The sequence below is a fragment of the Pantherophis guttatus genome, chromosome 1 (assembly GCF_059756535.1).
Source record: "Pantherophis guttatus breed Tessera chromosome 1, ASM5975653v1, whole genome shotgun sequence".
In the NCBI taxonomy this organism is placed as follows: domain Eukaryota; kingdom Metazoa; phylum Chordata; class Lepidosauria; order Squamata; family Colubridae; genus Pantherophis; species Pantherophis guttatus.
In genome coordinates, this window is record NC_142063.1 from 325,939,824 (window position 1) to 325,956,224 (window position 16,401).

The window sequence follows — 16,401 nt, forward strand, 5'->3', positions numbered from 1 at the left end:
TTCTGACAAAATTGATTGTTGTTGATGTTAATTACTGTTCGTTTTGCAGGAGACCATGTGAAATATCGGTTTGAAATGGAATTAGCTCGAATGGGCTTTGACTTGCAGAATGTGTGGAGGGTTTCTGACATTAATAACAACTACAAGTGAGCCTTTAAATTTACCAGATAACTGTAAAGGGGTGGTGGTGGTGGTATCAACAGCATTATATCCTTTGTCTTGTAAATGCTAGGATGTAACAGTATAATCTTATAGCTAGACAACATGTAAAGCAGTTCAAGCTAATGTAATATTAAAATATCTATCTTGTGATAATAAAATAGCATTTATTGTTATTTTATGTGTTATTACAGTGGCCTTTTCTCACTTGTACCTCACAAACGTATCCCAAGAACTTCTTTTTATATTCCTATGCCCTCATCACATTGCATGTCTGAAAGGAGACCCACATCTATTGTTGCTTGTCATTCTATCCTTAGTGCCTTGAGTCAAATTAAAATTGATATTGCTCTTATTATTATATTTATGGGGATTCTAACAGTTTTCAGCCATAATATCACCAATAATATGAATCTGGTATAAGTAATCTGTTAGTACTTTTGATGTTTCATGTTCATCCAAAAGAACATCAGATCTGCGGTTTATATGACTATTAGTACAGAATCATAATTGCAGCTTTTGTATGATTATAGATCAGTCTTGAACATGGCTGGCTGGGGAATTCTAAGAGTTGAAGTCCACACATCTTAAAATTGCCAGGGTTGAGAAACACTATTATAGATGAACTAAGATCATCTGTCATCTTACCTATTTATGTAAACTAAAGAAAACTTGAAAATATCAAAAATATTAATTAGTTAATTCATATGATCTGGCAGGTTAAAGATTTGGAATTTGATCTTGGTTTTTTATTCTCGCCCCCTGCCCCATAATCAATTTCTGATCATCAGTTTGAATTTTCCTCCTTAGGTTATGTACCAGCTACCCACAGAAACTTTTGGTTCCTGTTTGGATCACTGACAAGGAACTGGAGAATGTAGCTTCTTTTAGATCTTGGAAGAGGATTCCAGTGGTTGTTTATAGGTACAAAACTCATGTCTTGTAAGAAGGCCGTGCAAAGACTTATGTGTCAACTGAAATCTTATCACTAGGGTATTTTTTCTAATACCTTAGTGATAAAGTATTCTTTCTTCTAATTTTTGTTTAACTGTGTAGCCAAGCTCTTCTTTAAGATTCCATTATTGACACTATTCCATTAAATCAGGGGTGTCAAACTCGATTTTATTGAGGGCCACATCAGGGTTGTGTTTGACCTTGGGGGCTGGCTGGGTGTGGCTGGGGTGGGCATGGCCAGCTTGACGTCACTCATGTCGGGGCATCCCTCCCAGGCTCGGTTTTCGGCTGCAATGGCCTCCTGCAACATGTGGCCCTCCTGAGCTCCTTTTTCGCTGGCAGAGCGCACCTGGGCCAGTCCTTCACTGTTTCCAGGGCAGCCCCACGGGCCAGATCTAAGCACCCTGTGGGCTGTATCTGGTCCGCGGGCCTTGAGTTTGATACCCCTGCATTAAATGATTCCATTATTGAAACAACAGTATCATTTTAGGATAGATCATGGAGATTAAAATGAGAATGTATCAGATAATACATTATTTAAAGCACCATTTGGTGCCTGCCTAGTTATCTCAGAGATTTTTCATTTATTCATTCATTCATTCACTCATTCACTCATCTTTATTATTTTTTGTAAATAATTAGAGGTGGAAGATATACCTAATACTCCTCCTTCCGAAACAGGTACTACTAGGAGGAAAGAGTATCATCCTATTTTGAGTTTAACAGCTATCTCAGATTATATAGTTTCAATTTTCTAATGCACATTTGGAAGCTAATCAAATCCTTTTTGTGTATGACTTCAAATCACTGTTTCTTGCATTTCCCTTTATAAGCCAAAAAAATTATTCATACTTGCTAATTGCATCTACTATTGTATCTGAAATCTCCTAGTTCAACTTGTGTCTTCTGGATGTATTACAATGATGATGATAGGAGCTACACTTAAGCAGATCTGGAGGGTCAGGAATATTGCCTTGTCTTAAATTGGCTCTCCAGTCAAAATTTCACCAAGCCTCTCCTTAATCTAATAAAGGAGAATGTAGTTCAGGGTTGAAATGAGGAGTCCTTGGTACTCTCTGAGCTTGGTTGTTTTCTTGCAGACAATTCATTACCCCCCTAATTTGGTTAAAAAAAATCTGCAAGAAAACAACCAGGTTGAGGGAGCACCAAGGACCCCTCATCTCCTTAATCTATTATTATAAGCATATACTTGGTGCTTCCACTATGAAAGGAGTATTTGATTTTTCAGTCAAACTGGGACTTGTTGAAACACTTTGCATTTTAGGACTAATAGGACTCATTCTTTTTTAGACATTTGCGCAATGGGGCAGTGATTGCACGCTGCAGTCAACCTGAGATTAGTTGGTGGGGCTGGCGCAATGCAGATGATGAATATCTGGTAACTTCCATTGCCAAAGCCTGTGCCTTGAATCCTGGACAGAGGCTGGCTGGGGGGACCCCACTATCTGGGCTTAGTGATGGAAATGAGGCCTGCGATGCAGGATTTGGTAAGTAAGCCAATTCTATTTCCATTCTGATTTCCATTGCTGCACAAATGCTACCTAACCTATCTTAAAAAGAACTCTGGATGGCTTACAAACAATAAAATAGTATAAAACAATATAAAAACCATCAATAGTAAAAACAAAAATAAAAGTAGAAATTAAAAACGTGGAACCACAACCACTCTTTTATAGTGCATTCAATATAATTAATCCCCATGGTATTAGAACGTAGTGTTTAAGAAGCTGAACATTGTTCTTGCTTTTTTGGAAAAGTTTTTTTTTTTGACAGAAACCTTTTTTTTTTCAGTGAGCCAGTGAAACTCCAAAAGAGCATATTATGAAAGATTGTACTTTTTGGATGGATGGCAATGTCTGTTGTAACCAGCTTTTGTGACCTCAGCTGATCTCAGCATTCTGAATTCTGTATTGTTGATCAAACTGTATGTCTGTTTAAGACATGAGAAATTCCTATTTGACCTTTTGCAGATTCATCATTGACTGCATGTTCAAGTGTAGAGAATTCAGCAACACCTCAGAAACTGCTGATTTTGGATGCTCGGTCCTACACTGCAGCGGTTGCCAACAGAGCCAAAGGAGGAGGCTGTGAATGTGAAGGTACAAGCATGATTTTCTGGCTTTCTTAGGCCACCTATTCACTGTTGCATCCTACTTACAAAGGGTGCATAAGCAAGTGAAGCTATTTTTGAGCACCTTCCCCATCAAGGTTCTATTTTTACTTCCATCCCAACTTCTTGAGTTTATAATGAGTTTTTAGGAGGCTCGTTTGACTACAGTGGAGCCATTAAATTATAAAAATCCACAGGATGTATTGGAAACTACAACTCACTTGAAATAATAAAGTTATTGAGTCTGTATGGAATTAAAATCATAAGGTACTTTTCCAATATACATATCATAATCATAGGGTGATTCCTTATGGATAGGTCAATGTGAACTATTCCCATTAAAGAGGATTACAGTTGAAGATATTTTATGTGTTAGATAGGCTTATTTAACTTCCAACTAATTTTCTCCTTCTATTTGACATTTTTCAGAATATTACCCTAACTGTGAAGTGGTGTTCATGGGTATGGCTAACATTCATTCCATCCGTAATAGCTTCCAGTACCTGAGGGCAGTATGCAGTCAGATGCCAGATCCTAGCAAGTAAGTTCCAAGTAGTATTTGTCAAACAGCTATGTTCTTTATGGAATTCCATTATCTGTGGGACTATAAAACACAGATTTTCTTTCTGCCAGAACTGAAAGAAAAGAGGAATGCTCTGAAGATTTATCCTGTGCAGAGTGATCTCTTTGTTGTTGTATAATTCACTTGTTTTTCATTAGGTTTATATGTGGGGATACATAATTATTCTGGTAGAGAAAAATTATCAAAGATATTTGTATAACTGCAAATAATATGGAAAGTTTGGCTACAGGGGACTCTTTTTTTCCTTTGGTCCTTCACAGCACTAGGTCGCTAAGTTAAATTGATTAAGGGCAGGTTCAACACAGTCAAACAAAAATATTTTTATGTACACACCATCAATGTACAGTTAGCAACATGTTTTAAATGTTTCAATAGTTTAGAAACTCTTTTGAATTTGAAGTAAAGCTGTTTTAAACTTGGAACATTCCAGAATCGATAAACTAACCCATTTGAGCTGAAACAAGTTTTTGATTTTGACTTTGCATTTTGTGCATTTTGCACATCCCTTTTCTCAGTGAAAACTTTCTATTTGGCACAAGCTGGATTTGGGTTTCTTGTTTCCAGCTCTTAAAAAAAGTATTTATGTTGGCCATAATCTTTATGCATTTCCTTTCAGCTGGCTGTCAGCACTAGAAAGCACCAAGTGGCTACAGCATCTTTCCATCATGCTGAAGGCAGCTGTGCTGGTCTCAAATGCTGTTGACCGAGAAGGACGCCCTGTGTTGGTTCATTGCTCTGATGGTTGGGACAGAACCCCTCAGATTGTTGCCTTGGCAAAGATTCTTCTGGATCCCTATTATAGAACTATGGAGGTATTCGGCTTCAGTTGTCTTAGCAGCTCAGAAGTAGCTTTTAGGACAGTGGTTCTCAACCTTCCTAATGCCGCGACCCTTTAATACAGTTCCTCATGTTGTGGTGACCCCCAACCAGGGGTGGGTTCTAAAATTTTTTACTATCGATTCTGTGGGCATGGCTTATTTTGTGGACATGGCTTGGAGGTCATGTGACTGGATAGGCGTGGCTAGCTGGTCATGTGACCGGGTGGCCATGGCTATGTGTATAGGGACTACTCAGAGGGCTGAAAAAAAATCATTTCTGACAGGTCCTCGCACTTTTGACTGGTCCTCACACTTATGACCATCCTCACATTTATGCCCGTGCAGCATTCTTAACAACCATGTCACTCATTTCACAACTGCTTCTTCTAGGGCAAAAAACGTAAAATGTGAGGACGGTCGTAAATTCGAGGACTGGTCAAAAGTGCGAGGACCAATCAAAAATAACTTTTTCAGCCCTCTGAGTAGTCCATGTGCACAAAAGGACTACCCAGAGGGCTGAAAAAGTGATTTCTGACAGGTCCTCGCACTTTTGACCGGTCTTCGCACTTATGACTGGTCATCATTTATGCCCATTGTAGCATTCTTAACAACCATGTCACTCATTTCACAACTGCTTCTCTTCACCATGGTGACAAGATAGGGCAAAAACGTAAAATGTGAGGACAGTCGTAAGTTCGAGGACTGGTCAAAAGTGCGAGGACCAGTCAAAAATAACTTTTTCAGCCCTCTGAGTAGTCCATATGCATAAAAGGATACAGCAATAGAGAGGGATGAAGGAAGGGAAGGGAAATTAGAGTAGGAGTGAGGGTAAAAGAGGGAGGAAGAGAGGAGGAGAAGGAGAAAGGAAGAGGAAGTAGGGAGGAGAAGAAGAGGGGGGGAAGAGAAAGTAAGGGAAAAAAAGAGAGAGGTGGTAGGTTTGAGGAGAAAGATTGCTGTACAATAAAAAAGATGAAAGGGAAGAAACCAACCCCAAACAAATATAAAGATATTAAGATAAAGAATGAATTGTTAAACTTTAAAGAATAAAAGAGAACAAATATGAATAAATAGCAATAATTAGAAATACACATACAAACATACAATTTATTTTCTTTGAACAGAGTATTTAGCCGGTTCACAAATTTAAACAGTGTTTAGTCATTTCAATTAAATTTACAATTTCTATATTTCCTTTTTGCCATATTTATTCCTCATCTATTTTTTTTAAAAAACCAGTATTACCCCTCATCCTCATCTCTAATCTTAATCAAATTCAATTTTTCCCTTCTATTCTATATTATACCCCTTCACATTGTCATCTATTTTTATACCCATCCTCACATTGGTTGATTATGTAATTATGTAATACAGTTGTTTAATACAAATTCAACATTTTAATATAAATCAATTAGTTATATAACTATCTTTTTTGTATATTAATCAATATGAACATGAATATTCCAATTATTTCCATGCAATCCAATTTCTTATAAATCAATTAATTATATTTACCAATAATAATAAACCAAATAATTTCCCCCATATATTCCTCCAAACCACAACTTAACCATTTCTGCTTTCAACACAATATACAATTAATAGTATCTCAATTATTACAATTCCCTAGTTAAATAGAGCTTTTTTTCTTTTGTGTTTTAAAATCTTGAACCACCTCTTTTGCCCTAAATTTCCCATTGTTTGCAATTTTGCACCTATCTTTTTTGGTGAGGAAAAAGAAAAAGAAATCTCTCTTGCCTCATTTTGTCACATTGCAGCAAAGACCCTGCTTTACTTTCAGTTTTGCTTTTTCAGCATAGCTAGGGGGCAAAAAAATCTGCTCCAGTAATTTACCTCTTTGCAGCTAGCTAGCAACAGAGCCCTCCACAAAATAGCTGAGAGCAAATCAGCTGAGAGTCGAGAGGCTGATCAAATCAACTTATGGTAATTAACCTATGCTGAAGCTGAAAGGGGCTGTTTTTTTCTATTTTTGCAGGCACCGGTCTACTCATTTGTTTTCTTTTAACACTGATCAGCTGTAGGGCGGCCCTTTGAAGCCCCGCTGCAAGAATTTAAACAGTTTTTTTCCCTCTAGCCATCAGCTGGGACTCAGGAGGCAGCAATAGATTGGGAGTGGGCGGGGTAAGCGACCGGTGATCCAACAGAGGCAGAGGGTGAGGGTGAGTGAAGGCGTGGCGGGGGGCGGTGAAATAGCCGTTCGACCCCCAAAGGGGTCGCGACCCCCAGGTTGAGAACCGCTGTTTTAGGAGAATTTTAACTTACATGGGAGATGCTGTACAGAATTGCCTAAAGCAAAGCATTTTTTCCCCATCTTTTTGTCTGAGTGATCTGCAGTTGGAGACAATAGACATTTGTCTTATTTTTTCTTTGGTTTGGGATAAGCCTGTGTTTTTATTTCAGGATTTAATCAGTCAAGACTAATAATACATGCCATACGAGGATAAATTTACACACATGGTTTTGTTATTTATATTTTAAAAGTTTCTGCAAGGAATCAATTAGCAAATGCAATAGGTAATGATACCAGATTCCAAAGTAATTTAGAATTCAGTAGATTAGATCAGCATATGTTCTGTTCATAGTAAAGATACAGTTATGTCCTAGAAAACCTAGCCATGATTAACCTTTGATGATAGCTGATAATGGAAATCATGTTTTTTGATATCAGCTGCTGGGAAATATAAATTGGAGCACTAGCATTGTCTTTATGCTCCTTCTTATATGCCTCCCATTGACATCTGGTTAGATGCTACCATGGAAAGAAAATGCTGTATTTAATAGATCTTTTAGTTTACTTATTTGGAGTAAGAAAAGTGGATTGAAAAGAGAAGTCTTGCCATATTTTGGCTTGATCTCTTACAGTTGGTATGTAACTCACCTATCATTAGCATGCATCCCCTGACAGTTTTCTGGTAAGAAATTCTAGTTCTTGACAAAAAAAGATCCCCCTGTGGCTTGATATTAAATTGACAAAAGGAAGATAAGGGAAAGTGTCCATTCTTGAAAATGGACAGTCTGGAAAACATTCAGGCCTCCAAGACTTGGACATCTCCAATGGTGGGGCAAAGTAGCCAGGGAAGAGGCAAATACTATTGCATGCCACATGATAAAAGAATATACCTACAGTATGTCACAACTCAGGATGCACGCAGTGTCATTTAGATGTTATTACAACTTTCAAAGTATGTATATGGTGCAAGGGTGAGCTGTTCAGGCAGGAGAGTTATCTCCTATTCCTCTCTGCTCTTTGTGGGAGGAGAGCTGAAGCAACCCTTATGATTCAGTACAGAGAAAATAGTCTCCAAGGTTACAGATAGCCACGCCTATTATAAAACTTTATAAATTAACACCAGCATTTGAATTGTACTCAAAACCCTAATGGTAAGTCAATACAATACCCACAAAACATAATTGATATTACTGCATTGGCTTTTACTTACCAGAAACTAAGCAGCCTCAAGTAACTGCAGTTTTTGTTGAATTTTCAAAGGGAGTCCCAAATAGACTGTACTGTACTGTCACCGAACTAGTACTGTCACTGTACTGGTTTAATTTCAAGGAGGTGAGGGCAAGATGTTGAGGTTACTATCAATAAAATATCTTGTTCCAAAAAGGGGGGCAGCTATGCAGTAGCCAAAGCTGGGCAGAAGCTCCCCTACTGAAGCCTAGTTGATGAACTGGAGGAATAAAACACTATACAGTAGTGGCCAAAATTGTGGAAACCTTTTGGGAAAAGTGTATTTTTAAAAACTAGCTAATAACACCACTTATTTTTGGAGTAATACCATAAAATTATATATCAATGGAAAGATAATTTAATCACGAATTTAAGCAATAAGTTTTATGAAGGATTTGCTATTAGAATAGCAGTTACAATTTAAAGAAGAAAAAATGAAACACGTAGAAAAAACGAGATATACAAAAATTGTCACATCAGTTAATACTTAGTTGGGTAACCTTTAACATGAATTACAGCCTTTCAATGTCTTCCCATGGAATGAACCAAGTCGTTTAGTTCTGCAGCTGTTATAATGTGAAACCAAAATTGAAGGATTGCTTCTATTAACTGGGTTAATAGAACCGCTACACCCCGCCGCAGGGAGGCGGTCCCAATTAGATGGGTCCGCCCCAGGCGCCTGATGGATCCTGATAGGTTCCAGACGGAGCTTGGGCCAATTCCTGATGATCTGGCACACAACTCGGCCGAGGACCTGGTAGCTGCCTGGGATCGGGCGGCTGGTGGGGCCTTGGATCGAGTCGTGCCTTTGCGGCCTCTGACCCGCTGTCGATCCCTCGCGGCTCCTTGGTTCACCGAGGAGCTGAGGGAGATGAAACGCCGGAAAAGACGCCTAGAGAGCGGTTGGAGGGCCAGTCGCGCTGAATCTGACCGAACACTGGTAAGGTTGCATATTAAGACCTACCTAGTGGCGATAAAGACGGCAAAGTGTAATTACTTTTCCGCCTCTATTGCGTCATCAGGGAATCGTCCGGCAGCCCTGTTCAGGGTAACCCGCTCCCTGCTCCATCTGGGAGCGTGGGAGGATCCCTTGGAAGGCAGGGCGGAGGATTTCGGACAATACCTGTATGACAAAATCGCTCAGATCCGGGGGGACTTGGACTCTGACTGGGTAGATCAGGGCAGGGTGACGAGGAATAGTCTTGAGAATGTTATCTGGGAGGAGTTTGATGCTGTGACTCCCGATGATGTGGACAGGATTTTGGGGAGACTTAGTGCGGCCACATGTTTACTGGACCCGTGTCCCTCCTGGTTGGTACTGGCCTCCCGGGAGGTTACACGAGGCTGGCTCCAGGGTGTTATCAACGCTTCATTGAGTGAGGGTTACTTCCCCGCGGCCTTGAAAGAGGCGGTGGTGAGGCCTCTCCTCAAGAAGCCGTCCCTGGATCCGGCAATATTGGCCAACTATCGTCCTGTCTCCAACCTTCGCTTTCTGGCGAAGGTTGTTGAGAGTGTGGTCGCGCAACAGTTTCCGCAATTCCTGGAGGAAACATCCTATCTGGATCCGTTCCAGTCTGGTTTCAGGCCTGGGCACAGCACGGAAACGGCATTGGTCGCGTTGGTCGATGATCTCTGGAGGGCTCGGGACAGGGGTTGCTCCTCTGTTCTGGTCCTGTTAGACCTTTCAGCGGCTTTTGATACCATCGACCATGGTATCATGCTGCACCAGTTGGAAGAGTTGAGGATGGGGGGCACCGTGTTACGGTGGTTCTCCTCCTTTCTCTCCGACCGGTCGCAGTTCGTGTTGACAGGGGGGCAGAGGTCGACCTCGAGGCCTCTTATATGTGGAGTGCCTCAGGGGTCGGTCCTCTCGCCCCTCCTGTTCAACATTTATGTGAAGCCGCTGGGCGAGATCATCCGTGGCTTTGGGGTGAGATACCATCAGTACGCTGATGATACTCAGCTGTACATCTCCACCCCAGGCCACCCCAATGATGCCCTTGAAGTGATGTCCCAGTGCCTGGAGGCTGTACGGATCTGGATGGGGAGGAACAGGCTTAGGCTCAACCCTTCCAAGACTGAGTGGCTGTAGTTCCCGGCATCCCGATATAGTCAGTTGACTCCATCACTGACTATTGGGGGCGAGTCTTTGGCCCCCACAGAGAGGGCTCGCAATCTGGGAGTCCTCCTGGATACACAGCTGTCCTTGGAGGAACATCTGACGGCTGTAACCAGGGGGACCTTTTATCAGGTTCGCCTGATCCGCCAGTTGCGGCCCTTTCTTGATCGGGATTCCCTGTGCACAGTCACTCATGCCCTCGTGACCTCTCGCCTTGATTACTGTAACGCTCTCTACATGGGGCTCCCCTTGAAGAGCACCCGGAGGCTCCAACTGGTCCAGAACGCAGCAGCGCGGGTAGTGACGGGAGCAGCATGGCGCTCCCATGTAACACCGCTCCTGCGCGAGCTGCACTGGCTCCCAGTGGTCTTCCGGGTGCGCTTCAAGGTGTTGGTTATCACCTTTAAAGCGCTCCATGGCATAGGGCCTAGCTATCTCCGAGACCGCCTGCTGCCACCGACGACCTCCCATCGACCCGTGCGCTCCCACAGAGAGGGCCTCCTCGGGGTGCCATCAGCCAAACAATGCAGGCTGGTGACCCCCAGGGGGAGGGCCTTCTCTGTGGGGGCTCCCACCCTCTGGAATCAGTTGCCCCCTGAGATAAGGAGAATCCATGACCTCAGTGCCTTCCACCGTGCCCTTAAAACCTTCCTTTTCCAACAAGCCGGGCTGGCCTAATTCTTTTTAAGTGTTTTTAATTGTTTGGTTTATTGTTTTAATTAATGGGGCCAAATTTATATATATATATTTTTAACTGTATTTTAATATTTGTATTTGATGTTTTTATTTGGCTGTTCACCGCCCTGAGTCCTCAGGGAGAAGGGCGGTATACAAATTCAAAAATAAATAAAATAAAATAAATTTTATTGCTGGGTTGCTTCTGACTAACAAGTTTCTTTAGTCAGCTCCATAGATTTTCAATTGGGTTAAGGTCTGGGCTATTCCCAGGCCATTCCAGCAGTGGAGTATGATTACCTTGAAACTCCAAAAAAAAAAGTGGTGTTATTAGCCATCAAACCTCAAAAATACACTTTCCCCAAAAGGTTTCCACAATTTTGGCCACTACTGTAGATGACATAATCATGAAAGCAAGGACAGGAAAATAAGGAAGAAGAACTAAAGATGCTATGATACATGCACAAATGATTTGAGAACAGGTGAATAATGTCGGCAGCTATGGAATTAACATTTTCTATTGCAGCCTACTCAGAAAATCTATATTACTGAAATTATCTCCTTTCATTGCCAGGGTTTCCAGGTGCTGGTTGAATCAGATTGGCTGGATTTTGGCCATAAATTTGGGGATCGATGTGGACACCAGGAAAAGGCAGAAGATCAGAACGAACAGTGTCCAGTGTTTTTACAGTGGCTGGATTCTGTTCACCAGCTGCTCAAGCAGTTTCCCTGTCTTTTTGAATTTAATGAAGCTTTCTTGGTAAGGGCAAGTGTTAGAGGATATACATTTCAATACCAAGATAGATCAGTGTTCAATGACAGCTTGATGTTTCTAAAGCAAAAGTGATTATGGTTCTTATGGGGTCATTTTTCCTTTCGATTGTCCACGCTAGTTGAATTACTACAATAAATCTCTGTGGTATAGATAAATTGTGAAGCCTTTGAAAAAAGCATTCATTTCTCTTTCACTGAATTATTATAAAAAATAGATTTTTCTGAAAGTGCTACTAAAATGCTGTGCTGTAATCTGTATGCTAACATAGTGTGCTTTATTTCTTTAGTAATAAGAAAGAGCTGTTTATCAAAATGCATACATTTCATACCTAGCAAGGCAGGTAACATGTTGTACTATCCTGATTTTCACCTGTTAGTTAGTGGATACAGTCTATTTAATCCCACTATGTGAAGAGTAAAAGAAACCAGAAAAAATAGTGTATCATTTTTTTTTTTAAAAAAAAGCTTTTTGTGTCTAACTAAGCTAAGAGCAAAACTTATGATCTTGACTTTGGGAACATTTAACCAAATCCAAATTGTTGTTGTTGTTGTTGTTGTTGTTGTTGTTGTTGTTGTTATTATTATTATTATTATTATTATTATTATTGAACTTCTGCTTACCCATTGCAAAGGTTTGACATAATGCACTACATTGTTGTTAAAGCAGTACTATATCAATAAGCTGCCTCCACCATGGGCTCTTGTGAAAATTCTCTCAAATCCCTAAATTTCTCCTTTACTTGCAGGTAAAGTTAGTCCAACACACATATTCCTGCCTTTATGGGACCTTCCTTGGAAACAGCCCCTGTGAACGTGAGCTGCACAACATTGCCAAACGCACCTGCTCAGTTTGGTCCCTTTTGAGAGCTGGTAACAAAAATTTCCACAATCTGCTCTACATGCCTGCTAATGAGCAAGTAAGTAAAATTCCCATTTGTGCCAGGTTGGCAGGAGAGAAAAATTTTCATGCAATGGGGGACAGAAGCCCAAATATAGGTTGCTTCTCCCTCATGCAGGATTAAAAGTTTTGTAACAGTCCTTACTGTGGGCACCACTTCACTTTGAGTTCTGCCTCTTTCTGGCAGGCTGGGCTTTGTGAAGCCTTTGTTTTTCCCCTCTGTTTCTTTGAAAATGGAAGGAGGAAGAAGGTCCAGTGGTTCCTCTGTATCTTTCAGTTAGATAGGACAACTGGAATTGTAGCTCATTATCAATTATTAGTTAGAGGTTCACCTTCACGAGCTACCAGACTCTTGGCTTATGCTGGTTTTCTCCTCCTCTTCCTGAATCTTCTTTCCTCCATCTTTGATGTCAAGGTGCTGCATCCAGTGTGCCATGTACGTGCATTGCATCTCTGGACAGCTGTATATCTTCCAACTTCATCTCCATGTCCTTTAGGAGAAGAAGGCATGGATCTTTACTTGCCTTCTGGATCTCAGACTCAAGAGTTCAGCAGTCGGTCGCTTGACAGGTAGGAGAAAAATAGTTCTATGAATTGTGCAATTCAGGATTTCTAACACTACTTTGGATACCTCTGTAATGGCCTCTTATTTATAAGGGCCTTACTTATCCTGATCAATTACAGTGTAGTTTATATAGAAGATTCTAGAGGGTTGGATTTAGGGTTGTGCTAATCATTTTACTTATCTGTATTGTCTGAAAATTTTCACTGCTTTAAAAGGGTAGTTTGATGTGACCTTTTTAATTTTATAGATTAGGAAATAATGCTTCCCATTTACTTGGTGATTATTTATGAGTCTTTAAAGTGGTTTAGGGAAAAAAATCAAGGATCTGTCCTAACTATATCCAGGGAAAATACCATAAGGAACTGTTTTGCATCTGCAGTCCTGACTAGAGTTTTTCCTTCCTTCCTTCTGACTACTTACTATAATACTAGAAAATAATTGAAAACCTTTGAATTATAAAAGGTCTCCATGTGTGTGTGTGTGTGTGTGCATGCAAGCATGTTGGGGAGAGATGGGGGGAGAAAACATACGTGCATGCATGTATTTTCCTCTAAGGCTCTGCAGTGGGCAGCTTCTTGTAAGTGTATCTCTAGGCAAAATATGCATTATCCCTGTTGTCTGAATTGACTTTTGTTGTTTCAGATTACCAAAGACAAGATCCATGGATGATCTTCTCTCAGCATGTGATCCTAGCAGTCTGCTGACCCGCACATCAAGTGATCCAAATCTGAACAACCATTGTCAAGATGTCAGGGTGGGTTTGGAATCCAGACATCCCAGTGCTGAAGAGACAGTGACAAGCAAAGAAACCAGAGAAGATGAGTTGCTTCAAGTACCTCAACACCAGCAGGAATTCTATCCCCTGCATAGCGCTGGCAGCACCACCTCTGACAGTCACAGAATCAGTCGACCACAAAGACCACAGAAACATGAAGTGTCTCAGCAGTTAAGTGCTGTGCCTTCTGAGGTAGAAGCAGTAAGTAGAGCGGATTCAGAAGCAACAGAAGACCCAGTCCCAACTCCAAATTCTGGACAAACACAGGTGTTTGAAAAATTATCCTGCAATCATGTCAAAGACACTGGCCTGATATCCAATGGCACTTGGGATCTTGTTCAAACTTCTCATCCAGAATCCTCCGCCAGCCAGACTTCAGCAGGTCATCCCAGTTCAGGTCAGCCAGCTCTGACTGTTCCAAGACACAGTGCTCCAGGTTGTCAAAAAGAAGAATTGGATGGGAAAATTGGCAACGTCAAGCACGGAGAGGAGGGCAACCATACAGGGAAAATTCAGACAGAGTTGTGGCGAAAAGGAGTTTCTCAAAGCCAGATGAGCGAATTCTCTCTTCTAGCAGCAAACTGGGACAGTTTTCAAGGGATGGGGACATCACTTCCCGGGGGTGATATGGGTCCCCGACGACTCCTGTCCTATGGCTGTTGTAACAAGAGACTGAACAGTAGACACTTCTGGACCTCTGGACTGTGCCTCAGTGGCCAATGGCCTTTGAAAGAAAGTGCAAAGCCTCCTGGCTGCTCCATCTATTCTGGCACACACTGCACAGGCCTTGTGGGGAGGTCCAGCAAACTGTGGCTCCCTTGCCATTTGAAGCAGGCACCTGGCTCCAAACACATGCCACCAAACAGCCCTTCTCCAGTGCCTCCCCTCTATCTAGATGATGATGGACTTCCCTTCCCCACAGATGTAATCCAGCATAGGTTGCGGCAGATCGAAGCTACCTATAAGCAGGAGGTTGAGCAGTTGCGTAGGCAGGTGCGGGAACTTCAGCATAGATTAGACATCCGTCATTGCTATCCAACTCCAGCTGAACCACAGATGGACTATGAAGATGACTTTGTAAGTGACACTGGTGGAGCTTTTTTAATGGTTTCCTTAACTTTTCCCCAAGAAGGCATGTATATAGTTAGATAAAATGAACAGATCCTGCTACCATCAACATGTTTGTAGGCACTCTGTACCTACAAATGTGTGAACATACTAATGAAGATACATGTTTCCTCTCTAGACGTAAATATGCCGCACACATTCCATTCTACCATTCCATGCTATCTCCCACATTTCTGCTGTGTTGAATATAATAATAGCATGGACATTATCAAATAGCACACGAAACAGAGAAGAGCCAGGTTTTTTGCACATCTGTTAAAAGATCAATTATGGTAGAACCTGAAATCACAGCAGATGATATTGAGCTAGTTGGAATAACGCCTGAAGTTCTAGAAAGCTATTATCTATGATCTTGTGGTTATTTTCAGTTCATTTGGAGGAAGGCTGAAACTCTGAAGGAAGTGATCATGTGTGATATAGATAATCTGATGGCTTTCATGGTCTTCCTTGCAGACTTGCCTCAAGGAGTCAGATGGCAGTGAAAATGAGGATTTTTACTCTGATCATAGTGAAGACTGTCTATCTGAAGCAAGCTGGGAGCCTGTTGATAAAAGGGAAACTGAGGCATGTTACATTTCTTTATTTACTAGTTTGCTTTGAGATACATTTATGTATTTTAACTTGGTATGATGTAAGATGAAACCATTCCCATTGCTGCTTCCTCCCCTATATTTCCCTATTCTGCTCTCTCCTATTGAGGTATAAAGATATATTTTGTATCTGATTCCCCTTAGTAAAAAAAAAACATTCTCAAACAGATAATTTCTCTTTTGTTGTCTACTCTCAAGGATCTTCTTTTTTTCCTCTGACATTCTTTTAACTTTTTAATAAACATTACTCTTTCTAATGAAACAACCAATATGCACCAAGACAAATTCCTTCTGTGTCCAATCACACTTGGCCAATAAAATTCTATTCTATGTTTTGTTTTTTAAGTTTTTTTTTTTACCTTTTTTCACCTTTTGAATTATTCTTCAGACAGTTGTTTTGAAAGTAAAGCTTAACGTGTGTGTGCTATGTAGCTTCCTCCCTTACAGATATGCTATTTGTAAGAAACAGAACCAAAATCATCCATGACACTTTGTGTTTTTAAACAGGTCACACGTTGGGTTCCAGACCATATGGCATCACACTGCTTTAACTGTGACTGTGAGTTCTGGTTGGCCAAACGCAGACACCATTGCAGGTAATGTAATAATATGATACATCTCATTTTCCCATCTCTTTTTTTTCCATTTTATTAAGTATGTCTGCAGAATATGTGGCAAATATTGAGAGCAATACAAAGGGAATAACAAGTTCTATATAGAGGATAAATGGAATATAGTAGAATAGTGTCTTCTTGGG

At 40.9% G+C, this 16,401-nt stretch overlaps 1 protein-coding gene across 5 annotated transcripts in view; it reads left to right on the top strand.

The window, feature by feature from the left end:
- Nucleotides 1-16,401, top strand: part of MTMR4 (myotubularin related protein 4) — a 61,497-nt gene that overhangs the window by 41,635 nt on the left and 3,461 nt on the right. For all 5 annotated transcript variants that reach the window (XM_034421006.3, XM_034421008.3, XM_034421007.3 and 2 more), the window contains 12 exons: nucleotides 50-146; nucleotides 970-1,083; nucleotides 2,425-2,621; nucleotides 3,105-3,233; nucleotides 3,674-3,785; nucleotides 4,444-4,639; nucleotides 11,489-11,674; nucleotides 12,435-12,605; nucleotides 13,002-13,156; nucleotides 13,794-15,003; nucleotides 15,508-15,618; nucleotides 16,152-16,240. In XM_034421006.3, coding sequence (XP_034276897.1) covers nucleotides 50-146; nucleotides 970-1,083; nucleotides 2,425-2,621; nucleotides 3,105-3,233; nucleotides 3,674-3,785; nucleotides 4,444-4,639; nucleotides 11,489-11,674; nucleotides 12,435-12,605; nucleotides 13,002-13,156; nucleotides 13,794-15,003; nucleotides 15,508-15,618; nucleotides 16,152-16,240 — 2,767 coding nt within the window. The remainder of the gene's footprint in view (nucleotides 1-49; nucleotides 147-969; nucleotides 1,084-2,424; nucleotides 2,622-3,104; nucleotides 3,234-3,673; nucleotides 3,786-4,443; nucleotides 4,640-11,488; nucleotides 11,675-12,434; nucleotides 12,606-13,001; nucleotides 13,157-13,793; nucleotides 15,004-15,507; nucleotides 15,619-16,151; nucleotides 16,241-16,401) is intronic.